This window comes from Trichomycterus rosablanca, chromosome 1, assembly GCF_030014385.1.
Source record: "Trichomycterus rosablanca isolate fTriRos1 chromosome 1, fTriRos1.hap1, whole genome shotgun sequence".
Lineage (NCBI taxonomy): Eukaryota > Metazoa > Chordata > Actinopteri > Siluriformes > Trichomycteridae > Trichomycterus > Trichomycterus rosablanca.
The window spans coordinates 23,089,607-23,115,830 of NC_085988.1; the positions used below are offsets into that span (position 1 = coordinate 23,089,607).

At 38.8% G+C, this 26,224-nt stretch overlaps 2 protein-coding genes across 2 annotated transcripts; one reads left to right on the forward strand and one right to left on the reverse strand.

The window, feature by feature from the left end:
- Window positions 1-3: 3 nt before the first annotated feature.
- Window positions 4-12,055, reverse strand: nudt22 (nudix (nucleoside diphosphate linked moiety X)-type motif 22). Its single transcript, XM_062990403.1, has 6 exons — window positions 11,592-12,055; window positions 5,265-5,895; window positions 2,129-2,242; window positions 1,131-1,228; window positions 434-527; window positions 4-355 (listed from the first exon to the last, which is right to left on the reverse strand). The coding sequence occupies exons 1-6, from the start codon at window positions 11,669-11,671 to the stop codon at window positions 251-253; spliced, it is 1,122 nt and encodes a 373-aa protein (XP_062846473.1). The 5' UTR covers window positions 11,672-12,055; the 3' UTR covers window positions 4-250.
- A 1,292-nt stretch (window positions 12,056-13,347) lies between these two features.
- Window positions 13,348-22,640, forward strand: LOC134319727 (exosome complex component RRP40-like). Its single transcript, XM_063000986.1, has 4 exons — window positions 13,348-13,604; window positions 16,427-16,576; window positions 16,716-16,867; window positions 21,676-22,640. The coding sequence occupies exons 1-4, from the start codon at window positions 13,374-13,376 to the stop codon at window positions 21,881-21,883; spliced, it is 741 nt and encodes a 246-aa protein (XP_062857056.1). The 5' UTR covers window positions 13,348-13,373; the 3' UTR covers window positions 21,884-22,640.
- Window positions 22,641-26,224: the final 3,584 nt, after the last annotated feature.

Here is a 26,224-nt window from a genome sequence, read left to right on the forward strand (position 1 = left end):
TTAAAATGGATTTTTATTAAGGTGCATGTGTCAAGGTGACATTGTTAAACTAAATACAATATGTGGATTTAATACCATTTTAAAAATATAAATTTACTTTCATACTGACCTTAGCAAAAAATGTATACTGTAACCCTTTTAATATGTAAAAACTGTAAACATTTGTAACGCTGGCCAAGGCAAGAAGTACAAATCTAAAGATTCTAATCGTCCACTTGCTGGCCTTCCCTGCCTTTGGAGTAGTTCTGCATTAGGAGTGATCAGGCTTCACTAGTTGATACAGTAGCACAGCTCCTTTGGCTGAAGGACACAGTTCTGCCCACATGGGTGAGTTCTCATTCAGCTTCAGCATTTCCTACAACACAAGAAGTATGTTCTTCAAATTGCCACAAATGTTTTAAATTGTTGCATGAATGTAGATTTATTATCCTACCGTTCTACTCAGGAACACTATGTCCGTAGATTCATTAGCTTCTGGGCCTCCACGCCAATAAAAATCTTTTATCTCCTCCATCGTCAGAGAACACCTGATCAGAAAAAACGACAACTTGTAAATCTGCTCAAGCCGAGGCCCTGAGATGTACTGGCCAGTGTGGTTTTGTTTATTTTAATACATGGCTTCAGGTCATAGTCTGCATAAGTTTTGGATGCAGTTACATGGTGTGGGTATCAGTTTGCAAATAACGTTGAGATAATGTTTTATGCATTATCTCCCATTTTCTCCCAATTTATCGTAGTCAATTTGTCTTCCGCTGCTGGGGGATCCCTGATTGCAGTCGAGGTGGGTACATTACTGCATAAACCAAGGCACCTCTCTACCTGCTAATCAGGGTCCTTACACAGTGTTTGAAAACTCCACCCACATAGTCCTTTTATCCCGTCCTAGCAGACACTGCCAATTATGCCCGCTAGATGGCACTCAGCCAACCGATGGTTTCGAACCGAGGAGTTCAGAATCTCTGCGCTGGTGTGCTAGTGGAATATCCCACTGTGCCACCTGGGCACCCTGAGTGAGAAGCTTTTATTACTTGTTAGAAAGTTTAACATTGTAGCTTTAGAAGCAAAAAGTCAGACACCAAGCATATTTGGTAAAATCCTGTAAATTGGGACTTTTGCTTTGAGGTCTTTACCTGATGAAGAACTCTGCACTGGGTCGTCCTGCGCTGAGGTGATTGAGTGCTATTCCCATCAGAACAGGTGGGCTGAGGAAGGTGAGCGGAACGTTCACCTTCAGAAATAAAACAAACAAATATTCCCAAATCATCCTAAATTAAATGAACAAAGGTACATTAAGAAAATTGCCCTAAGGCCAATTGTGTTATGTTTCTAAGTAGATTTAACATATTTTTTGAAGCAAACATGGCTTTAATTTTCTAATGAAAATGGATATTATAAAACGGATAGTTCCGGTCCTAAAATCTAATTGGCTGAGCCGCGTTCGAAGCCATTGTAAAATCCCCGATAAACGCACACCTATGACCACCTCACATCATTCCATATTAATACGCCACTGAATCGAAAAAGTTAATGTTATTTTCGCCCTCATGTTGCCTAGCAACACTGTTAATCGAACTATTTTGCGTCGCGGAAGAATGCTTTATTGTAAGTTTATACACGATAAATACATTTATGAATTAAACATTGTTGTATTTATTATATTTTATGTTGACCGCCGTTTTATAATAGCAATAAGCCACTCGAGACCGTGCATTACTGTTATGATTTTAGCACGGGGAAAGAAGTTTTAGGCACTCCGCTTCGCGTCGTGCCAAAAACGTCATCCCCGTGCTAAAATCACAGTAATGCACGGCCTCTCGTGGCTTATTGCTTTATTTTACCATGGCTTTCTCCAAAATGAGTAAACAAAACATTTGATATGTGGATCCATCTCATTTTCCAGCCCTATACTGTGTGGATAACAGGTATGAGTTATCACGTGAATATTGAAATGGTTGACGCTGCACTGCCCATTCTTTAGTTTGAATATGGAAGTTCTTAAATGCTGCCCTAATTGCTACAAACCATTTTTTATTTAAGCCGCACCTACCACACCGTTGGTGATTAAATGAAGCACACCCAACACACATAATAATTGGGTTTTCTTAAGCTTGTAAATGAGTGTCCACACCTCATCTCTGATCTCGGCACACACCGAGGAGAAGATCTCCTTAACCACGGCTCTCTCACTGCCCTGCATGAGCTCAACACTGATGGTCTCCTCGCTCACTCCCTGACATACAGCCTAAAGAAAAAGAAGGAAGAGACAGTTGATATCTGCAATACAATACAATGCATTTTTAAAGAACAACGGATATACTGGACTAACTGTGTAGTATGTAAATATGTAGTTATAGTACATTAAAACAAAAGTTTACAATACTTGCTGAATAGGCATATGCAAAACGAATATCACTTGTTCTTAGCAGGGATGGCTCTAAAGAATGTATAAGGAACCATTACTATAGTGTCAACAAACTTAAATCTACTTGGACCCCTAAATATGAACTTATATACAGCAGTACCTTGAAACTCAACGTCAATTGGTTCTGGGAGTGGTGTTGAGTTTAAAAGGTGTTAAGTTTCAAGGTATTTTTTCCCATAAGGATGTATGGGAAACCTATTAATGCTTTCCATGGTCCTGTGGAACTGCATATATTTTAGGCTTATGTAAAATAAACACTTATACACTGAAAATAACACAAATGTAATATAAAAACACTCAAATACAATTAAAAACAGTTAAAAATTAATAAAAAATACAATAAAACCTGCATTTTACCTTCATTGTTATCTTATGCTTCTTAATTAGTGGATAGAACTTATAAGCAGTAATAATTAAGAGAGGTTTAGTGTTTCTATGTCGTTCTTTTAATACATTAAGTTACATTTTTTTTTTTTATGATAAGCGTTTTAGACTCTCTCGGAAAAGCTGATTCTTACAATTTCTCAGAACCTCGAGCTATAACACAAGTTAAAAAGTGAAACAGGAGAGAAATTCAGATAAACACATACAGTGTATCACAAAAGTGAGTACACCCCTCACATTTCTGCAGATATTTAAGTATATCTTTTCATGGGACAACACTGACAAAATGACACTTTGACACAATGAAAAGTAGTCTGTGTGCAGCTTATATAACAGTGTAAATTTATTCTTCCCTCAAAATAACTCAATATACAGCCATTAATGTCTAAACCACCGGCAACAAAAGTGAGTACACCCCTTAGTGAAAGTTCCTGAAGTGTCAATATTTTGTGTGGCCACCATTATTTCCCAGAACTGCTTTAACTCTCCTGGGCATGGAGTTTACCAGAGCTTCACAGGTTGCCACTGGAATGCTTTTCCACTCCTCCATGACGACATCACGGAGCTGGCGGATATTCGAGACTTTGCGCTCCTCCACCTTCCGCTTGAGGATGCCCCAAAGATGTTCTATTGGGTTTAGGTCTGGAGACATGCTTGGCCAGTCCATCACCTTTACCCTCAGCCTCTTCAATAAAGCAGTGGTCGTCTTAGAGGTGTGTTTGGGGTCATTATCATGCTGGAACACTGCCCTGCGACCCAGTTTCCGGAGGGAGGGGATCATGCTCTGCTTCAGTATTTCACAGTACATATTGGAGTTCATGTGTCCCTCAATGAAATGTAACTCCCCAACACCTGCTGCACTCATGCAGCCCCAGACCATGGCATTCCCACCACCATGCTTGACTGTAGGCATGACACACTTATCTTTGTACTCCTCACCTGATTGCCGCCACACATGCTTAAGACCATCTGAACCAAACAAATTAATCTTGGTCTCATCAGACCATAGGACATGGTTCCAGTAATCCATGTCCTTTGTTGACATGTCTTCAGCAAACTGTTTGCGGGCTTTCTTGTGTAGAGACTTCAGAAGAGGCTTCCTTCTGGGGTGACAGCCATGCAGACCAATTTGATGTAGTGTGCGGCGTATGGTCTGAGCACTGACAGGCTGACCCCCCACCTTTTCAATCTCTGCAGCAATGCTGACAGCACTCCTGCGCCTATCTTTCAAAGACAGCAGTTGGATGTGACGCTGAGCACGTGCACTCAGTTTCTATGGACGACCAACGCGAGGTCTGTTCTGAGTGGACCCTGCTCTTTTAAAACGCTGGATGATCTTGGCCACTGTGCTGCAGCTCAGTTTCAGGGTGTTGGCAATCTTCTTGTAGCCTTGGCCATCTTCATGTAGCGCAACAATTCGTCTTTTAAGATCCTCAGAGAGTTCTTTGCCATGAGGTGCCATGTTGGAACTTTCAGTGACCAGTATGAGCGAGTGTGAGAGCTGTACTACTAAATTGAACACACCTGCTCCCTATGCACACCTGAGACCTAGTAACACTAACAAATCACATGACATTTTGGAGGGAAAATGACAAGCAGTGCTCAATTTGGACATTTAGGGGTGTAGTCTCTTAGGGGTGTACTCACTTTTGTTGCCGGTGGTTTAGACATTAATGGCTGTATATTGAGTTATTTTGAGGGAAGAATAAATTTACACTGTTATATAAGCTGCACACAGACTACTTTTCATTGTGTCAAAGTGTCATTTTGTCAGTGTTGTCCCATGAAAAGATATACTTAAATATCTGCAGAAATGTGAGGGGTGTACTCACTTTTGTGATACACTGTACATGTGGAGCTTTTAGAGTGGATTTGACAGTTATTCCACACAAATGCAGATTTGTCTCATGTTCACATGACGTTTTACCACAACGCTCAAGCTGAGCGCTGAACAAAGCGGCAGTCGCACACAGTGAATTTAGGGAAAACGTTGAGTTTAAGGGTACAAATTTATGATGACGGGTGTTGAGTTTCAAAGATTTTGAGTTTAAAAGACGTTGAGTTACAAGGTACCACTGTATTACTAAATGTACACTAATTACTGCTGATGATGGACCAACATCGTCATCCTCAGAGAAGTCATAAATCGCTGACGTTGACAGCTAATGATGGCCTACTGCCCCGTCACATTTGCATTGTTTATGCACTTGTCTCTACTTGTCTTCTGATTTTTGTTGTTCTTTGTTTTGGATATCTTGTAACACTCCAGTAATACATCACTACTTCTGTAACACTAACAAACTTTGTAATTACTATAATAAGTAGTGAAATAAAATACAAAATAGTAGTTTTTTTTGCTATGTTTTAAGGTGACACCTGTTTTGATTAGATCTGCAAATCTATCCCACAGTCCCCTATTAAAAACTTAGTGTATATTATTCCACACTGATTGTTTTACCTTGGGCTCAGGATGACCACCTGGTATGTCCAAAAGCTCTGCTGCTTCGGCAACCTTCTGACTGCGGCGCAGCATCACCACCTGCCCATCTGAGGTAAGCAACACAGCGCCAACTCCGAGTGGCTGAGCCAGCAGCGCCTGAGAGTCTCCTAACTCCTGCTTACCACGCTGCTGCAGGTTAACAGCTTCACGTGACCAGTTAGTACCTAGAAAATCTTTGTAACAGGTCAGACCCAGCTGTAATCTCAGGATGGCTTGGTCCTGCTTTGGGGTGTTTATCACTGAGGATGAGTTTGCATCATGCTGGGCTTCTTTTGTCGTTTCTCTACAACAGTTGCCTTTGGTGTCTCTTGAGATTTGGTTTTTAGGCACAAAGGTGCGATCCCCCTCACCATGATCTGCAGTAATGGATTTCTGAAGCAGGTGGTTTTCAAGCTTTTTGGAGCAGTTTTGAATGCTATTAGTTGGCTCATCTGAGCAGTTTGAGGAGGTATCATGGACTGTGGTTAAGAGGTGTGCTGAATGAAATCGGAATTTGGCCCCGTTAAACAGCCATGGCTCTTTGGTCACTCTGTCATTCCACACAGCCTCAATGTGCTTATCGATCTCAAGAACATTTCGGCGGTTGAACCTGAAAGAGAATGCATATGTTGGAATATGATTGGTTGATTTGACAAGATAATATATATATATAAGAAACAATGTAAATAGAATTCATCCGTGCCAGACCTCCCAAACCCTACCTAACCTTTCTAATGTCTTAAATGGTCTTTTTTGTTATAAATACAAGTATATTTTCCCTTAATCTTAAATTATAGAATAGACATAAACAATAATAACTCGGCCCACTGTCCGAATGTTCACTCACTGTACATATATATATTTATACAACAGTTAGTTCAGACCTTACAATCTGATTGGTTGAGAAGTGTTCTAACTGTGCTGATATTCGTGATAACAGCACGGTCTTTTCACACCACAACTGTATTACTCTGCTGACGCGTTGCCAGTAACGACAAGCTTCATGCACACAAACGCGCACGCAGGCAACACAGACCTTTATTCCCGATCACGTTTTAAATCCGTGATCTGATATACAATCTAGTGCACTATGTAGGGAACATTAATCCGCGATCTGATACACAATCTAGTAGAGATGGACCGATCGGGGTTTTTGGCACCGATTCCGATCTCCTTTCAGGGACATCGGCCGATAGCCGATTCCGATCGGGAAGGGGGGGGGGGGGAATTAGCAGTAAATAAACTTAAAAAGAGCCTCACAGTAAAGATAAACCGGAGCAGCGCGCGTGTGTGTGTGTGTGCCTTTAGAAGATACGCTTTGTTCACAGTATCGCTATAAGTGATTCATTGATTCATGAGTTGATTCGTTTTTATGTGAAGCGTAAGTTTCTCTTCTCAGTTATCTCTCCGTGTTTACTGTTATTAATTAAATGTCGTGGTTTTAAATAAACACCAGCTACTACAGAACATTTTGTGTGACTCTCTTACATTAAAAAGCTTAATTAAAAAGCTTAATTAAACTGCTATTACCACAGATCTGTAACCGAGTCAGACTCGTTCCGTCTAAGGAGCTAAAAGTTTTCTAAAAGTTCAGCAGATGATCCTGAACTAACGAATTTGCTAATGAATAAACTTTTGCCTCTGATTGGCTCTGTAACGTCTTCTGTTCTCATCTACATCACAAGTAAGAACCGCTTACGATTTACCAAAGTGAACCAGGAGTTTATATAACGTGCTGATAGAATCGACTCAGATGTGACCGGGTTGAATTATCTTTTTAAAGTAAATATTACAATCAGCAAAATTACATCGTAAGAGCTTTCACGATGGTTTCTGTACGATGGTTGATGAATGGTGATGTGATGGTTGGTGCTTCATAGCTCAAAGTCTGGATCAATCCACTGAGCTGTTAACTTAACATGGTCTTTATATATCACACGATCGGATCGGCTACTTTTAGGAAATATCGCCGATCGCCGATAGCATATTTTGATTAAAAATCGGCCGATACCGATTCGTAGCCGATCGATCGTCCCATCTCTACAATCTAGTGCACTATGTAGGGAACATTAATGTGTTTGTGACGTGAACAGTTAGCTTAATAGCCCAGCAGCTCCTAAGAGTTCTGTTATCATCCATAATCCTTTGGTGTGTGTGAGAGGTTTTTTATTTCTTTTTTTCCCTTCGGAGGTTCTTGCTTTTTTCTTCTTGTTGTTCTTACCTCCCTAAAATGAGTTTTTGCAACTTGGGATGTCTGCTTTGTAGTGTTAAACTTTATATTCGTTGTGGAACTACTTTTTGGCGGAAGGTATTGTCAATATTAAAGCATATTTAATATGAAATTCAGGGCTTCTTTGATTTATTTTCTTTCTTTATTTTGTAAAAACTGTTGTATAAAAGCAATAGAACACTTGAGGTTGTGTGTTATAGCGAATAACATCACGACTGTTCGCGACAACACACTCCCTCTCGTGTTCTATTGCTTAAATATATATATATATATATATATATATATATATATATATATATATATATATATATATAGAGAGAGAGAGAGAGAGAGAGAGAGAGAGAGAGAGAGAGAGAGAGAGAGAGAGAGAGAGAGAGAGAGAGAGAGAGACGGTCGGAGTCAACTTGTTCGTGACGTCACGTATTTCGCGAATTTCGGTTCGTAATCCGAAATTTGTTTTGTACGTTAAGTTGAAAAAAAAAATGCTTGTAACCCAAAATGTTCGTATGGTAAACGGTTCATAACTCAAGGGGCTACTGTACTTTTCTATTACAAAAGACCTACGTTAATACCTGTTCTCACTAATCAAAAGAAATCGGAACTCAATTTTTACTTTAATGAAAAAAAATAAAAAATAAAAAGCTTAGGTTTTCTAACCAGTATGAAAACCAGTGGTGGTATACCAATTTGACTACTAGAACAGTGGTCCCCAACCACTGGGCCGCACAGAAAGAATGAATAATTAGAGATCGATTTCGGGTGTTATTGTCTTATTATCACCCCTAGGTGGTAGCAGTGTATTGTTGCAGTGAAAACAGCTCATTGTACATCGTTTGTGAGCAATATTATTAAAAAATATTAAATCCTCCCTTCCCCGCCAGTCCATGAAATTATATCTTATATGAAACCGGTCCGTGGTGCAAAAAAGGTTGGGAAACGCTGTACTAGAATATTATGCTTATATTAAACTTCTACATTAACCTTTATAAGGGGCAGCGGTAGTTAAGTGGTTAAGGTACTGGACTAGTAAAGAAAATGTCACTTGTTCAAGCCCTAGCACTGCCAATTTGCCAATAATGGGCCCTTGAGGAAGGTCTGTAACCCTCAATTGCATTCAGTCACAATTGTAAATCGCCTTCACTAAATGCCAGAAATGTATAATTTTACTCCAAAATATAATAATTAGGGCTGTCGTTAATTGCGTTAATTAACGCAATGTGTTAAAATTTTAATCACGATTAAAAAAATTAATCAAGAATAAAATTTTTATTAAACTATTTTTATTGGGCTGTTTGTGCCACTTTAAACATGCGTCACTGTGGTAATTTGCGTTGCTTTAACACAGCAACATTGTGTTTATACTGTTTAACTATAACATGGGTATTTTTACAGTTTGAGGTTATGAGTTAGAAATTGCTCGAGCTGCTGCTCCTACATATTGTGAAACGGGTGTTTTGAATAATAATTTTGTTTTCAAAAAGCGTGAGAAATTATCACTAGACAAAATTACAGTTATTAATTGACCTTCAGTATCATCTTTGGTCAAATCAAACTTTTGCCTCGTCAGGCATCTGTGCGCACGGATACACTTTACAGGCTAAATGAGCTCAGACAAATTTATTTCAGAGGAATTTGGATGGAAAGACCATGAACTGTACACGTCGTGGGAACATTACAAACACTAATGTTAAATGGATCGCAATGGACTGTAGACGCTTTAACAGTTAACGCTGTGGGTCTACATGACATTATACATCTTGCATCTAGAAATGGTTGATTGTAGTACCCTAAGCGCCTGTTTCCAGTGGCAGGGTTATGAACAGGAGAAGATCCTCACTTTTGCCTCACTTAACTGGCTGAAAGATGAGTAGCTGTTAACAACTCTATATAGGCATTGGCTGGCTTTCTTAAGATAATTTAGATGTAATAATTTTATCATAATTGTATAATTTTTTTTTATTGGTACACATTTTCTTGCAATAAAAATGTGCATAACTGTTCAAATGTTGCTTAGTTATTTTTGCAGTCAATCGCGATTAATCTCGATTAAAAATTTGAATCGTGTGACAGCCCTAATAATAATTATAGTTATGTATAATGTGAAAATGAAACTAATACTGGTAAACCTTAACCAGTGTGGTTACAGCTTTCTGTTCCAACCATAAGGTTATGCAAGTGAGTGAAGTATCACCTGTATTGATACTAGGATTAGTTGTTTATACAAGAGTAAAAGGCAGAAACTCCTGCTTAATTGGAATGAAAAACCTGCAGCCACGTCAACTGGCCCTTCCCGAATTCTCCACCCCTGTGTGAAGTCAAGATACTAGAATAAGAAAGAGACTAAATGTAAAAGTATTACAAAGGTACCACCCCATGTATGTCATGTAGGAAACGAACCGCAGGGTAAAAATAAGCCTTTTGGCATTACCAAACACAAACAAAGAAAAACAAACACAATTCTGGAAAAGCAATTAAAGCATTTTGTGAAATGCCAATACAAATAATTGTTAATTCTCTTGAGGCTTTATTTACCTGCCAAAATTAATTTTAATGTTTTGGCTGACCAATTCAATTATATTTTGTATCTATACTGTAAATAAATTTTTAATTAGAAACATTTACCATAATCAAATAAGTTGGGAAAGGAACAAATTAAGAGTGAACAGTTTATTGAATACTCCACCAAGGGCTAGGTCTTTCAAGTAAAGATGGGTCGTGGCTCACCACTTTGTGCCAAACTTTGTAGGAGGATTCAGGGACTCAGAGAAATCTTAGTCTGTGTAGAGCAAGGCCATTGTTGAGCACAACCTGCAAGTACTTAGATGATACAGCTTAAGAACCTGTCAAGCTACTGTGATAAATATAGTAGCCATGAGTAGCCATAAAGGCATGAATAATTAAACCGTTTGGCTCAAGCTCATCTCAGATGCACAGAAGATTAGAGTGTACTGTCTTTGATACGTTCACATTTTAGCTTATTTTTGGTAAAACAAAAGAACATCAAGTGCTCTGTTTATTAGGATTTCATGACAGGAAGCGTAGTTACTCATTACACAAGGTTTATTAGTTCACAAGTTTAATGTCAAACACAGTCATGGACAATTTTGTATCTCCAATTCACCTTAGTTGAATGTCTTTGGACTGTGGGAGAAAACCGGAGCTCCCGGAGGAAACCCACCAGAAAAAGGTGCAAATGGTATATATTGTGATTGCAAAGAGAGATATATTCTGCCAGTGTGACGTCTTGGGTAGGATAGTCCAAAATTATTCACATTTATGACATTTAACAGAAACTTTATCCAAAGTGACACTTGACCAAATAAAACTAAGATATTGAAGGCTACAGCAAGAAGGTCCTGGGTTTGATCCCCGGGTGGGGCGGTGCAGGTCCTTTCTGTGTGGAGTTTGCATGTTCTCCCAGTGTCTGTGGGTTTCCTCCGGGTGCTCCGGTTTCCTTCCATTTACATTTTACATTCCCACAGTCCAAAGACATGCAAGTAAGGTGAATTGGAGACCATGACTGTGTTCGATATAACCTTGTGAACTGATGAATCTTGTGTAATGAGTAACTACTGTTCCTGTCATGAATGTAACCAAAGTGTAAAATCCTACATGATGTTAAAATCCTAATAAACAAACAAACAAACAAACAAACAAACAAACAAAACCAAGAACAATGTAATTACAACCGGACAACAACTAAAACAAAGTATGGGTACAATAGAGCTTTGTGGTGTCTGAATTCTTTGTTTATGATGATCACATTTTGGTAATATTTTTAAGTTTAAAATTGATTGACATTGTGAGTGTAAATACTGTGTGTATGTTAAATAATGGCTTAAAATGACTGAATATTGAATATGAAATATTCCTAGTTATTATTTCAATGCAATTTCATTTCAATATATATATATATATATATATATATATATATATATATATATATATATATATGTGTGTGTGTGTGTGTGTGTGTGTGTGTGTGTGTGTGTGTGTGTGTGTGTGTGTGTGTGTGTTCCAGTCTTTTTAAATCAATCTTAATCATGACATGTTTGGTAGAATTGATGTATATTTACCTGGTCGATATCTCTACTTGTACTTGGTGTTCTTGAAGACCCCGAGCACAGTGGATCATAACAGAAGCTTCTGAATCCATTCTACTCTATTTTATTGCTACCTTATTTAATTTAAAGCTTTAACTCCGTTGCTTTAAATAAAGTAAAACTTATCATTAATAGTAAAAGTGGTTTAACCGAAGGCTTAACAGACAGAAAGCATAGCTGGGTTGTCAATGAATTCTGAATCTCCGGTTGCTGTTCACACAGCTGAACACCTGCTAGCTAGCTTACCTGCACACTTCCTCATATACGCTACATACAAACTTTACTGTTACCTCAGATATTAACACTTCCACTACAACGGAAATTACAACTAACATTATATTCTAATGTACTTAAACATTATTCTAAATTTTCGCTTTAAAACAATAAAATATAATGTCATTATTAATGTAAAACTCGTTCCTCGTTCGCCAACACCTTTCCGCTCTACTGTAGCAACAGCCTGTAAAGTCAAGCCAACAGATTGGAAAGCTCCTTCAAAATACAAGTGGTGTGTGTGGGGGTGTGTGTGTGTGTGTGTGTGTGTGTGTGTGTGTGTGTGTGTGTGTGTGTGTGTGTTTGAAGATTTCTTTATTTATTAGGATTTTAACATCATGTTTTACACACTTTGGTTACATTCATGACAGAAACAGTAGTTACTCGTTACACAAGATTCATCAGATCAACTCTTTAATGTCAAACACAGTCATGGACAATTTAGTATCTCCAATTTACCTCACTTGTATGTCTTTGGACTGTGGGAGGAAACCGGAGCTCACAGAGGAAACCCACACAGACACGGGTAGGGGTAGAACATGCAAACTCCACACAGAAAGGACCCGGACCGCCCCCACCTGGGGATCAAACCCAGGACCTTCTTGCTGTGAGGTGACAGTGCTACGTGCTGCCCCATGTGTGTGTTCTTCTGTTCGTGCTAATTGTCACATTTAAATGTTTCAGACTGTCCAAATTTAGTACACAAAATGCAGCTTTTAAATGCTTATTCAATTTATTGAAGATTTATTTATTTATTAGGATTTTACCGTCATGTTTTACACACTTTGACCAGCCAATTGCACTAAAATAACTAAATGATAAACATCTGGAGCTAAGATTCCATAAAGCCTATCCACAAAAGTGGAGATAATTTAGTAATAAGCAATATAGTTATGCTACACTACTTTACTACAAATCAACTAACACAAAAAAATAATCAAATGTTTGTTTTGTTGTCTTTAAACCAATTCAGCTTAATCTGGTATAAAGCACTGTATTAAAAATAATTATGAAGTGGTGTAGGGGGTTAATATACGAACTAGCAATTACTGTACTCAAACACACACTAACACACCATCACCATGTCAGTGTCACTGCAGTGCTGAGAATCATCCACCACCTAAATAATACCTGCTCTGTGGTGGTCCTGTGGGGGTCCTGACCATTGAAGAACAGGGTGAAAGCAGGCTAAAAATGTATGTAGAGAAATAGATGGACTACAGTCACTAACTGTAGAACTACAAAGTGCTTCTATATGGTAAGTAGACAGTGAGTGTAGAAACAAGGAGGTGGTTTTAATGTTATGGCTGATCGGTGTATGTATTGGTAACAAAAAGTATTCAGTTTAATTCACGACCAAGTACAGCCCTTGCTGTCGTAGATCAGGCTTTTATTTTGAAACCTGGTATGTTCTCATTGTGGTTGTTTTCAGTTTCTGGTCTCTCACGTGTGCACAGGAGATGTACAGCAGTAGATTCAAACATGGAGATCATCCACTCATGTTTTAAAGCTCAAATAGGTGAGGTGGTTTTACCTGGAGATGTTTTCTCCTTCGATGTTTCATCAGTGGAGCAGGACAGCGCTGTTAAAGCTGAGAAGATCATTTGTGGACCCGGACTGAGACGAAATGCAGAAGAAATCCTGGTGTACAAAAGTGGGATCCTCCGCCACAAACACCCCAACCTGTACTGGATAGATTCTCAACAAAAGCGGGTATAAAAGTTTAAATATTTTATGTTCATGCTCATTAAACTCATGTGTAGTTCCATATAATTACTGTGTGCATTTACTGCAACTACATACCAGGTGGTGGATGATTTGTTCACCAACAAATGCTGGTACAATAATGCTTAGAGACAGTGGTAGCCTAATGGGAACGGAAAGGTTGAGAGTTCGAATCCCAGCTCTGCCATGCAGTCACCTTGAGCTTGGGCCCTTGAGCAAGGCCCTTAATCCTCTATGCTCCAGGGGTGCCGTACAATGACTGACCCTGTGTTCTGACCAGTGTCGGCTCCTGCCAAATCTCTCAGGGGGGGCAATTGTTGCAATGATGACCAAGGTGACCCGTTCAATGGGTAAATTAAAGCTTAAATAATTAACATCTTAAGTCATCTGTCAGTTTGCTTTCAGAGCAGCTTTACCATTAATCACAAAATGAAGTAAATCCTTCACACTAACAATTTATTTCAGTCTTCATCAGATAGCATTTTATTTTAGGTGCAGCAGATCCAGAATAAAGATCGGGGGCATCGGGGCTGATGTGCAATAAATAAAGAAGTACAATTAAACAATTGGGGAGATACAATAAGTGCAATCACAATTCACAATTTAAAAATTACCTTACTTACTTGTAATTTACTTGTAACTTATATGATTTCCCCCCTTTGTAGATGCTTGATGTTTAAATTTGGTCTGGGTGGCCCTAATTCTTAAGTTCTTAAGTTGCTAATGTATCCTGATCACTACAATGACTGAACGGCATTTCCCTTAGTGACACGATGGAGTTGCTCCGAACTGAGGTGATGGTAGTCATGGTGACGAGATCGCGACACCAGGTTACGTGTGATGCAAGCCCGTAAGTGCGAGCCCTCCCGGAACCCATTCAGATTGTATTGCAGCGCCTGCAGTTCAAAAAAAAGAGCCTTAACATGAGAGTCTATGAGAGCAATCCGGGGCGATTTTCAGTCAGACTGAAATCGCCCCAAAAGGGGCGGTACTGTACGGAACACAACTCGACGCTGATTGGACTACGATATTCAGAGGCAAGACAGACCAGAACAGTCACAGCTGTGATAGAAAAATTTCTTCCCTTTCGCCCTTTGGTGGTGCGTCGCCCGATCGCCCTAAGGAACGAGCCGCCCCTGGTTCTGACCCCAGCTTCCAAACAAGCTGGGATATGCAAAGAAAGAATTTTGTTGTACTGTACACCTGTATATGTATATATGACAAAGAAAGGCATTCTATATTCTATTCTAATGCACGTTGAATTGTACAAATTGACAGGCTGATTGACAGTGTTCATTTTAGAGATAGTCCTTCAGATGTCTACTCACAAGAGTTTAGACTGCTGATTTTAGACTCGCCATCAATTCACATGCACCAGCTCTGTGTACAAAGTCATTCAGAGAAAGTGTGCTGCAATCTTAATGTGAGCTTAGACACTTATGCATGTGTATTATTTAAATCATGAATGACTGAACTGTTATACATTAAAATACTAGCTAGCAATAGCCCAACAGTTTTGACATCTCCAACTCATCTCCAACAGTTTGTTCTAATCTCAAGTCTGCTACCATCAGGCCGGGTGCCTATATGCACAAATGATGTGGATGTTTTGCATCATGTTCCAGTATAAAGGTCCAATTCTGCCTATATACTTATGTTGTTCGGGAAGCTTTAATATAACTGCAGCATATTTTATAATTGCAGCTGGGGTATTTAGATAGCTGTTGTAATGAACTTGGCAAAAATGGCAAAACCTACATTAACTTAAAACTGGTTTGCTATGTTATGCTGATTTTCATTAAAGACTTATTAATATGAAACCTTATATTTGATGATATATGGGTAAAATGAAATTGGTAAAGTTTGCATCCCTTATACAAATGAAAATACAGTACGTTTTGTCTAAAGCCACTTCAAAATACTTATATTTTTACTTAACGTTAACAATTACCTAATTACCTAATACCTCTAAAATGTACATTTAGTTCTGTTTCTGTTAGTGTGTGCACAATTACAGGATCACATTCATAGAATATACAGAATTATAATAAACCACTTAACAAAACATAGACATACCAGAAAAAAAAAAAGATTTGAATTTAAAACTTCAGTTGTATCACCGCTGTATTCCTTGTTGTACACCTCTACTTTTAAATGATACATTATATCAACTTATTTCATTTATGAAATTGCACTGCATTATGCAAAACACAATGTATACAGTCCCTGTTAACTTTCCACACTCCATCCAGTGTTTTTATCTGATTTATTTCTGGATTCTAGACAGATTCTTTAGCAGACTGCCCTGGTGTGAGATATTTTTTAACTGTTACTATGGCATTTGAGCTTAAAATTTGAGTTCAGAAACAACCTTTACACTTTTAATACTGACTCATTTACATTAGATGAAAGGAGGCACTAGATTATCAGTAATCCACTGTTAGAAAGTTCGAAGAGCTTGTTAATAGTAAAGAAATTTCCTAAACATGGTTTCTAGGCATGCTTAAACATTTTGTTATATTAGAAATCCTGTTTTTATGATGCAAACTCATGTATTTTGCAACACCTAAGTGTAGGTTAGGTAGCTTTATTAACTACTACAATGAAAGAGTTCCATTTGGAGCCAGTGGTGTGACATTTTTTCATCCCCAGGTGGAACTAATGCTTCATCCAGGGTGTTTTTCTGCTTTGTGCCCTGGGTTGCTACGATAAGCTTAAGGATTGTTCAACTTCTTAATTTAGTTCTTTATACCTATCTGGTTTGTTTTAGTATGAATGTTGTAATAAATTTTTTTTTGACCCTTATTTAGTATGTTCCAGCTAAAGGTGAGTCTGTGATTGGCATCATCACAGCAAAGGCCGGAGACATCTTTAAAGTAGACGTGGGTGGCAGTGAACAGGCTTCCCTGTCCTACTTGGCATTTGAGGGAGCAACAAAAAGGAACAGACCCAATGTACAGGTACAATACACTCACCATATTGTAGAGACATGTCCCTATACAGGAAGACTGGAGGAAATCCTTTTTGCATATGCAACATTGCATAAGACTCTTGCATTTGCATTTAGTGTGATGTGATTATCATTGTGACATTATATAGGTGGGGGATCTGGTGTACGCACAGTTTATTATTGCTAATAAAGACATGGAACCGGAGCTGGTGTGTATAGACAGCTGTGGTCGAGCAAACGGGATGGGAGTTTTTGGATCAGACGGACTTCTGTTCAGGGTTTCTCTTGGATTAGTGCGCAGGTAAGTGTGAGAGTGTTGTGGCAAAACAGTGACTTTTATAAAACTATGTTCTGGATTAAATAATAATGATAATAGTAATAATGATATATTAATAGACATCAAATAATAATAATACCAATAGACAAAGTAATAAATTATAATAATAAGCTATAGTAATAATAATTATAATAATAATAATAATAATAATGTAAGCTGTAACAATAATAGATATTAAATAATAAATCGTATTATTATTATTGTTAAATATCTTATATATTACTGTTATTATTGTAATATTATTATTAATGTTAATAATGCTAATAAATATGTCATCACTGATATATATATATATATATATATATATATATATATATATATATATATATATATATATATATACAGTGTATCACAAAAGTGAGTACACCCCTCACATTTCTGCAGATATTTAAGTGTATCTTTTCATGGGACAACACTGACAAAATGACACTTTGACACAATGAAAAGTAGTCTGTGTGCAGCTTATATAACAGTGTAAATTTATTCTTCCCTCAAAATAACTCAATATACAGCCATTAATGTCTAAACCACCGGCAACAAAAGTGAGTACACCCCTAAGAGACTACACCCCTAAATGTCCAAATTGAGCACTGCTTGTCATTTTCCCTCCAAAATGTCATGTGATTTGTTAGTGTTACTAGGTCTCAGGTGTGCATAGGGAGCAGGTGTGTTCAATTTAGTAGTACAGCTCTCACACTCTCTCATACTGGTCACTGAAAGTTCCAACATGGCACCTCATGGCAAAGAACTCTCTGAGGATCTTAAAAGATGAATTGTTGCGCTACATGAAGATGGCCAAGGCTACAAGAAGATTGCCAACACCCTGAAACTGAGCTGCAGCACAGTGGCCAAGATCATCCAGCGTTTTAAAAGAGCAGGGTCCACTCAGAACAGACCTCGCGTTGGTCGTCCAAAGAAGCTGAGTTACACGTGCTCAGCGTCACATCCAACTGCTGTCTTTGAAAGATAGGCGCAGGAGTGCTGTCAGCATTGCTGCAGAGATTGAAAAGGTGGGGGGTCAGCCTGTCAGTGCTCAGACCATACGCCGCACACTACATCAAATTGGTCTGCATGGCTGTCACCCCAGAAGGAAGCCTCTTCTGAAGTCTCTACACAAGAAAGCCCGCAAACAGTTTGCTGAAGACATGTCAACAAAGGACATGGATTACTGGAACCATGTCCTACGGTCTGATGAGACCAAGATTAATTTGTTTGGTTCAGATGGTCTCAAGCATGTGTGGCGGCAATCAGGTGAGGAGTACAAAGATAAGTGTGTCATGCCTACAGTCAAGCATGGTGGTGGGAATGCCATGGTCTGGGGCTGCATGAGTGCAGCAGGTGTTGGGGAGTTACATTTCATTGAGGGACACATGAACTCCAATATGTACTGTGAAATACTGAAGCAGAGCATGATCCCCTCCCTCCGGAAACTGGGTCGCAGGGCAGTGTTCCAGCATGATAATGACTCCAAACACACCTCTAAGACGACCACTGCTTTATTGAAGAGGCTGAGGGTAAAGGTGATGGACTGGCCAAGCATGTCTCCAGACCTAAACCCAATAGAACATCTTCGCGCTCCTCCACCTTCCGCTTGAGGATGCCCCAAAGTCTCGAATATCCGCCAGCTCCGTGATGTCGTCATGGAGGAGTGGAAAAGCATTCCAGTGGCAACCTGTGAAGCTCTGGTAAACTCCATGCCCAGGAGTGTTAAGGCAGTTCTGGGAAATAATGGTGGCCACACAAAATATTGACACTTCAGGAACTTTCACTAAGGGGTGTACTCACTTTTGTTGCCGGTGGTTTAGACATTAATGGCTGTATATTGAGTTATTTTGAGGGAAGAATAAATTTACACTGTTATATAAGCTGCACACAGACTACTTTTCATTGTGTCAAAGTGTCATTTTGTCAGTGTTGTCCCATGAAAAGATATACTTAAATATCTGCAGAAATGTGAGGGGTGTACTCACTTTTGTGATACACTGTATATATACAGTGCTGGCCAAAAGTATTGGCACCCCTGCAATTCTGTCAGATAATACTCAATTTCTTCCAGAAAATGATTGCAATCACAAATGCTTTGGTATTAATATCTTCATTTATTTTGCTTGCAATGAAAAAACACAAAAGAGAATGAAAAAAAAGTCAAATCAATTATCATTTTACACAAAACTCCAAAAATGGGCCGGACAAAAGTATTGGCACCCTCAGCCTAATACTTGGTAGCACAACCTTTAGACAAAATAACTGCGAACAACCGCTTCCGGTAACCATCAATGAGTGTCTTACAATGCCCTGCTGGAATTTTAGACCATTCTTCTTTGGCAAACTGCTCCAGGTCCCTGAGATTTGAAGGGTGCCTTCTCCAAACTGCCATTTTGAGATCTCTCCACAGGTGTTCTATGGGATTCAGGTCTGGACTCATTGCTGGCCACTTTAGAAGTCTCCAGTGCTTTCTCTCAAACCATTTTCTAGTGCTTTTTGAAGTGTGTTTTGGGTCATTGTCCTGCTGGAAGACCCATGACCTCTGAGGGAGACCCAGCTTTCTCACACTGGACCCTACATTATGCTGCAAAATTTGTTGGTAGTCTTCAGACTTCATAATGCCATGCACACGTTTAAGCAGTCCAGTGCCAGAGGCAGCAAAGCAACCCCAAAACATCAGGGAACCTCCGCCATGTTTGACTGTAGGGACCGTGTTCTTTTCTTTGAAGGCCTCGTTTTTTTTCCTGTAAACTCTATGTTGATGCCTTTTCCCAAAAAGCTCTACTTTTGTCTCATCTGACCAGAGAACATTCTTCCAAAACGTTTTTGGCTTTCTCAGGTAAGTTTTGGCAAACTCCAGCCTGGCTTTTTTATGTCTCTGGGTCAGAAGTGGGGTCTTCCTGGGTATCCTACCATAGAGTCCCTTTTCATTCAGACGCCGACGGATAGTACGGGTTGACACTGTTGTACCCTCGGACTGCAGGGCAGCTTGAACTTGTTTGGATGTTAGTCGAGGTTCTTTATCCACCATCTGCACAATCTTTCGTTGAAATCTCTCGTCAATTTTTCTTTTCCGTCCACATCTAGGGAGGTTAGCCACAGTGCCATGGGCTTTAAACTTTTTGATGACACTGCGCACGGTAGACACAGGAACATTCAGGTCTTTGGAGATGGACTTGTAGCCTTGAGATTGCCCATGCTTCCTCACAATTTTGCTTCTCAAGTCCTCAGACAGTTTTTTGGTCTTCTTTCTTTTCTCCATGCTCAATGTGGTACACACAAGGACACAGGACAGAGGTTGAGTCAACTTTAATCCATTTTAACTGGCTGCAAGTGTGATTTAGTTATTGCCACCACCTGTTATGTGCCACAGGTAAGTAACAGGTGCTGTTAATTACACAAATTAGAGAAGCATCACATGATTTTTCAAAGGGTGCCAATACTTTTGTCCACCCCCTTTTTTATGTTTGGTGTGGAATTATATCCAATTTGGCTTTTTGACAATTCTTTTTGTGGTTTTCCATTGAAGACAAATTAAATGAACATTTTAATATCAAAGCATTTGTAATTGCAATCATTTTCTGGAAGAAATTGAGTATTATCTGACAGAATTGCAGGGGTGCCAATACTTTTGGCCAGCACTGTATATATATTAAATGTCTATGTTAATAATGATAATAATGAATAGTAAATGAAACAAAATAGTTTATTTCCATACTGTGTTCTAAAACATGCACCGACCAGTGTCTGATGATATTAAGGCTTTATTACCTACAACAATAAAAACAATTCCACTTAGAGCCAGTGGCATGACATATTTTTTATCTCCAGGTGGGGCTATTTGCAAATCTTTTCAAATAGGCTCTTGAGAAAGTAGGGATGCAAATTTTGCACAGTTCTATTAACCACCAACCTTACAGCGGCCCATTAAAAAAATTTTAAATCACCAAGCTTCTTGTCAACACATTTTTAGGTTTTATTGCATAAACAAACAGCATCTAAAACTACTAAGGCAGGTTTTTGATATTTTACAAAGTGGCTTCCTACACCCTGAGCAACATCAGCAATTTGTCACCTGCTTGTTTGAGTTGCAGGGTCAATGGAAAGGCATTTACTAATCTATTTTTCAACCAATAAATATTTATTAGGTTCTGTAGTTATGTGCTGTGTCCATAAAGTAGGGATGTAACGATACACTCTACCCGCGATGCGATTCAAGATACTGCGTTCATGATACGATTTTTTCCCAATTTTTTTTAAACTGAAATTGAAGACAAATTATGACAGTTTCCTTATTATTTCTCTTAAAAAATGGAAATAAAATACTGTGTTTGTGATTATCTTTTATTTATCTAAATAATGAATGCCCTTTTATTTCTGAGGTAGGTACCAACTATGCAAAAAATTAAGCCTAATTTGGCTGAAAAAAAACCAAATTTGGCAACCAGACATATAGCGCCAGTGACGTCAACCAGGCGAGGTGTACAGTGCCAGTGCCCTCTGCTGTTTAAACATTTACATTTTCTGCATTTAGCAGACGCTCTTATCCAGAGCGACTTACAGAAGTGCTTCCATAGTGAACATTTCATTTCTCAAGTATTAGTAAACAAAAAGTTTTAGTAAAATAAGTACAAGTCAGCTGAAGTGCTTAGTAAAAAGTGAACATCGATTCATTTTACATGTCAAATCGATTTTAATTGTGGAATTTTTGAATTGGTTATTAACTGTCTTGTGGTGAATTGTTACATCCCTACCATAAAGCTTTTTCTGATTTCTGTTTTATTTAGACTGCTTGCCCCTCAGAGTGAGATAGTAAAGGACCTGGGAAGCATCTTTCCCTTTGAGATGGTGGTGGGCATGAACGGCCGGGTTTGGGTGAAAGCTAAGACTGTTCAGCACACACTGATCGTAGCTAATCTTCTGGAGAGCTGCGAGAACATGACAGCACAGCAAAGAAAAGTTCTGTTCAAGAAAGTGGCAGAAGGTTCCCTCTAGTGCATCTACCATGTACTGTTTCTCAATGACCATCCTGAACTCATCCTGATTTTCATCTTACAAGACCATTCTACTGCTTTTATTTAAAAAGGCACGTGGTCAGTGTGCCCAGTAAAGTACGACTGCGGCTTTTGTAATGTTTATGCTGGTGATACTGGTTCAGCAGCCCAGGCATATGGACAGAGCTTTTCTCTTAGTGTTTGACTAGTATTTTTATACAAAATAAATTAAACACTGTGTGTAACGAATACAATTGTATTGATTACCTTTGATATTGATTACTCAATCAGTATAATTTCCAAGATGCCTTTTTTCATCAGCATGCTGATTAATTTTATGCAGTTTGGGATGTAGCTAAAATGATGAGTGTGCTAAAATATTTTTGCACTTTGGACATAAATGTTGAACAAATAATATTAATGTCATTTATAAGCAGTAGTCGGATTATTATGAAGACATAGTAAAATTTTTAAATCACATAATCATAAATATGTAGTATAATATATTAGTAAGATATTCCTAAACAGTTCTTATAATTTTCTTTGGGCATTATAAAAATAATAAACCTGGATTAAGTTTAGATTAGCTTTGTGCTATAAAGATGGATACTTTAGTTTATTTACAAAGAAATTACACTGGATTATTTCTGCTAAGAGCAATCCTGACAGACTTACACCTCTCTTGAGTTTTTACTCTTTTTTCATACAAGTACAACTTTGATAAAAAATGTATAACGGTGATGCTGGAATCAACAATAAATGGCAAAAACATTCAATATAAGCTTTTTTACACAACCAAACATAAATGGGGAACTTTTTTGGCACGTGTATTTTTAAGAATGTTTATCAATGATTTCACTCTTCTGAAGTATTTTTGAGAATTTAAGTTTAACAAAACTTTTTTTCATTTATCATTAAATCTTTAAAGTGACTGAGATAGGGTCTAAGGTCAAAAGTATCAGAATGCAGAGCTACATTATCTTTATGACCCATTATCACCTCATCCAGAGCAGCTCTTTACTGCTTCCGCATGGTTAATGTTTGATACAAACTTTAAACCAAGCCTTTTTGTTTCCACATCATTCCTGTAAACAACCATAATATACCAGAGTATCAGGTAAAGGAAATAAACAAATGTATTAAGCAGTTAAAAGTATATAGGTAAAGATGCATTGTGTTTCGAACTGTTGCTGTTTTGGAAAACAACACAGAGTATCAGCTTTAATTTTTTTTAATACAGCCTAGCCACAATTCTGTTTTGTTTGCCATTGTGCTTTGTCATGAAGTTAGACCAACCCAGACCGTTAAAGGGTTACGGAGTCAGCAACAGTTAGGGAAAAGCAATTTTCTGTTCCAGCATAACTCACAAACTAAGGTCCATAATGACATGGTTAGACAAGCTTGTTGTGGAGAACCTCATTCAACATTAGTGCCTGATATAATAAATGCTTTCACCCAAAGTGGCCCATGACCATTTTAGCAGCATTTATGATTCTATTAGTTGCACATCAGCCGTTCTGCTTTTGTAAATTAGAACTGTAATTGTGTACAAAATATCAAGATAAAAATCATGGGGTGCCAATGAAATCTAATTGTCTAATGACAAAACCTAGGTTCATTCAAGTAAATTCTATCTGCTTCTTCTATCTGCTCTGTAGTAATTAAGACTAACTATGAATGTTTGGTTGGGTGAGACCAGGAATCAGAAAAGCCTGGACTGGTTAAGCTTGGTTTTTGATACAGCACTCTGTTGTATATGATCTATTATGTAATATCATGTTTTATGGTCTTGGGGACCTGATTTCAGTCCTCACCTGCAAACTGTGATATTTTAAGTTATCAGCATCTGTGTGGGTTCCCCAGGTACCTCAGTTCCCTTCTATTTACCTCCTCAAAACATGTAGGTTTACTGGTTGCTCTAAACTGAACTCAGGTACATTTATGTAGGTCGCCTTGGATAAAAGTGTCTGCTAAGTGCTAAAAATGTAAATGTATTACCTTGCCTTGGATTGCTGCCTTATCTAGGATGCATTCTTGCTTTGCACCTAGTGATGCTGGACCCACTACAAACCAGACTAGGATGTGATTGGTAATGAGTGAAACTGAATAAATTAACGTCATATAAATTTTAAGTATATACAAAAAACAGGTAAACTTTGGTGACAAAGATCTCTGCAGGCCACTGGGTTTCCCCTCATTTGTCAAGCAATGCCTTAATGAATGGGCACAGTCATCAAAATGTCGGTTATATGCAAAATGTAGGTTATAAAAGCATTCAATTCCATTTGTACTACTTTTAAACTTAAAGAAAGTTAAAACTGCTGTCCTGTTTACTTTAATGGCAGATGTTCTTGCTAAATTAATGGGATTTTATAACTATGACTGGATAAAAGCACAATATGCTCCTCTAGTTCACTTAAGCCCAAATTCTACACCATTTACTCAAACTGCTTTTTTCTATGTACTCTGTCATTCTCTTTTATGCCAATAGCCCTTTTCCATTGCATAGTACCCTCTAGTACAGTAGGTTTTAGTACAGTATGTGAGGGCAAGCTGTAGCCTAGTGGTTAAGGCACTGAACTAGTAATCAGAAGGTTGCTGGTTCAAGCCTTACAAGTGCCAGGATGCTGCTGTTTTTTATTTATTTATTTATTAGGATTTAAACGTCATGTTTTACACACTTTGGTTACATTCATGACAGGACAGGTAGTTACTCGTTACACAAGATTCATTAGTTCAAGTCTTTTATGTCAAACACAGTCAGGGACAATTTTGTATCTCCAATTCTTCTAACTTACATGTCTTTGGACTATTTTGGATTGTGGGAGGAAACCGAACATGCAAACTCCACACAGAAAGAACCCAGACTGCTCCACCTGGGAATGGAACCCAGGACCTTCTTGCTGTGAGGCGACAGTGCTACCCACCGAGCCACCGTGCAGCCCAAACTCAGGTCTAAGTTAGTGAGTGAAGTGTGAGTGTGTATTGCAGTAGGGCAGTTGTAGCCTAGTGGTTAAGGTACTGGACTAGTAATGGAAAGGTTGCTGGTTCAAACCCCACCACTGCCAGATTGCCACTGTTGGACCCTCAAGCAAGGCCCTTAATCTACAGTAGACCCTTGACTTACGAACCGTTTACCATATGAACATTTTGGGTTATGAGTGATTTTTTTCAACTTAACGTACGAACAAATTTCGGATTACGAACCGAAATTTCGCGAAACACGTGACGTCACGATATACAGTGTATCACAAAAGTGAGTACACCCCTCACATTTCTGCAGATATTTAAGTATATCTTTTCATGGGACAACACTGACAAAATGACACTTTGACACAATGAAAAGTAGTCTGTGTGCAGCTTATATAACAGTGTAAATTTATTCTTCCCTCAAAATAACTCAATATACAGCCATTAATGTCTAAACCACCGGCAACAAAAGTGAGTACACCCCTTAGTGAAAGTTCCTGAAGTGTCAATATTTTGTGTGGCCACCATTATTTCCCAGAACTGCCTTAACTCTCCTGGGCATGGAGTTTACCAGAGCTTCACAGGTTGCCACTGGAATGCTTTTCCACTCCTCCATGACGACATCACGGAGCTGGCGGATATTCGAGACTTTGCGCTCCTCCACCTTCCGCTTGAGGATGCCCCAAAGATGTTCTATTGGGTTTAGGTCTGGAGACATGCTTGGCCAGTCCATCACCTTTACCCTCAGCCTCTTCAATAAAGCAGTGGTCGTCTTAGAGGTGTGTTTGGGGTCATTATCATGCTGGAACACTGCCCTGCGACCCAGTTTCCGGAGGGAGGGGATCATGCTCTGCTTCAGTATTTCACAGTACATATTGGAGTTCATGTGTCCCTCAATGAAATGTAACTCCCCAACACCTGCTGCACTCATGCAGCCCCAGACCATGGCATTCCCACCACCATGCTTGACTGTAGGCATGACGCACTTATCTTTGTACTCCTCACCTGATTGCCGCCACACATGCTTGAGACCATCTGAACCAAACAAATTAATCTTGGTCTCATCAGACCATAGGACATGGTTCCAGTAATCCATGTCCTTTGTTGACATGTCTTCAGCAAACTGTTTGCAGGCTTTCTTGTGTAGAGACTTCAGAAGAGGCTTCCTTCTGGGGTGACAGCCATGCAGACCAATTTGATGTAGTGTGCGGCGTATGGTCTGAGCACTGACAGGCTGACCCCCCACCTTTTCAATCTCTGCAGCAATGCTGACAGCACTCCTGCGCCTATCTTTCAAAGACAGCAGTTGGATGTGACGCTGAGCACGTGCACTCAGCTTCTTTGGACGACCAACGCGAGGTCTGTTCTGAGT

Coding starts and splice junctions, on each gene's coding strand:
- nudt22 (XM_062990403.1), bottom strand. CDS start 11,671: ATGGATTCAGAAGCTTCTGTTATGATCCACTGTGCTCGGGGTCTTCAA. Junction 5,896..11,591: donor CAAGTAGAGATATCGACCAG/GTAAATATACAT, acceptor ATTCTCTTTCAG/GTTCAACCGCCGAAATGTTC. Junction 2,243..5,264: donor GTGGTCATCCTGAGCCCAAG/GTAAAACAATCA, acceptor CTTTTTCTTTAG/GCTGTATGTCAGGGAGTGAG.
- LOC134319727 (XM_063000986.1), top strand. CDS start 13,374: ATGGAGATCATCCACTCATGTTTTAAAGCTCAAATAGGTGAGGTGGTT. Junction 13,605..16,426: donor TAGATTCTCAACAAAAGCGG/GTATAAAAGTTT, acceptor ACCCTTATTTAG/TATGTTCCAGCTAAAGGTGA. Junction 16,577..16,715: donor GGAACAGACCCAATGTACAG/GTACAATACACT, acceptor GACATTATATAG/GTGGGGGATCTGGTGTACGC.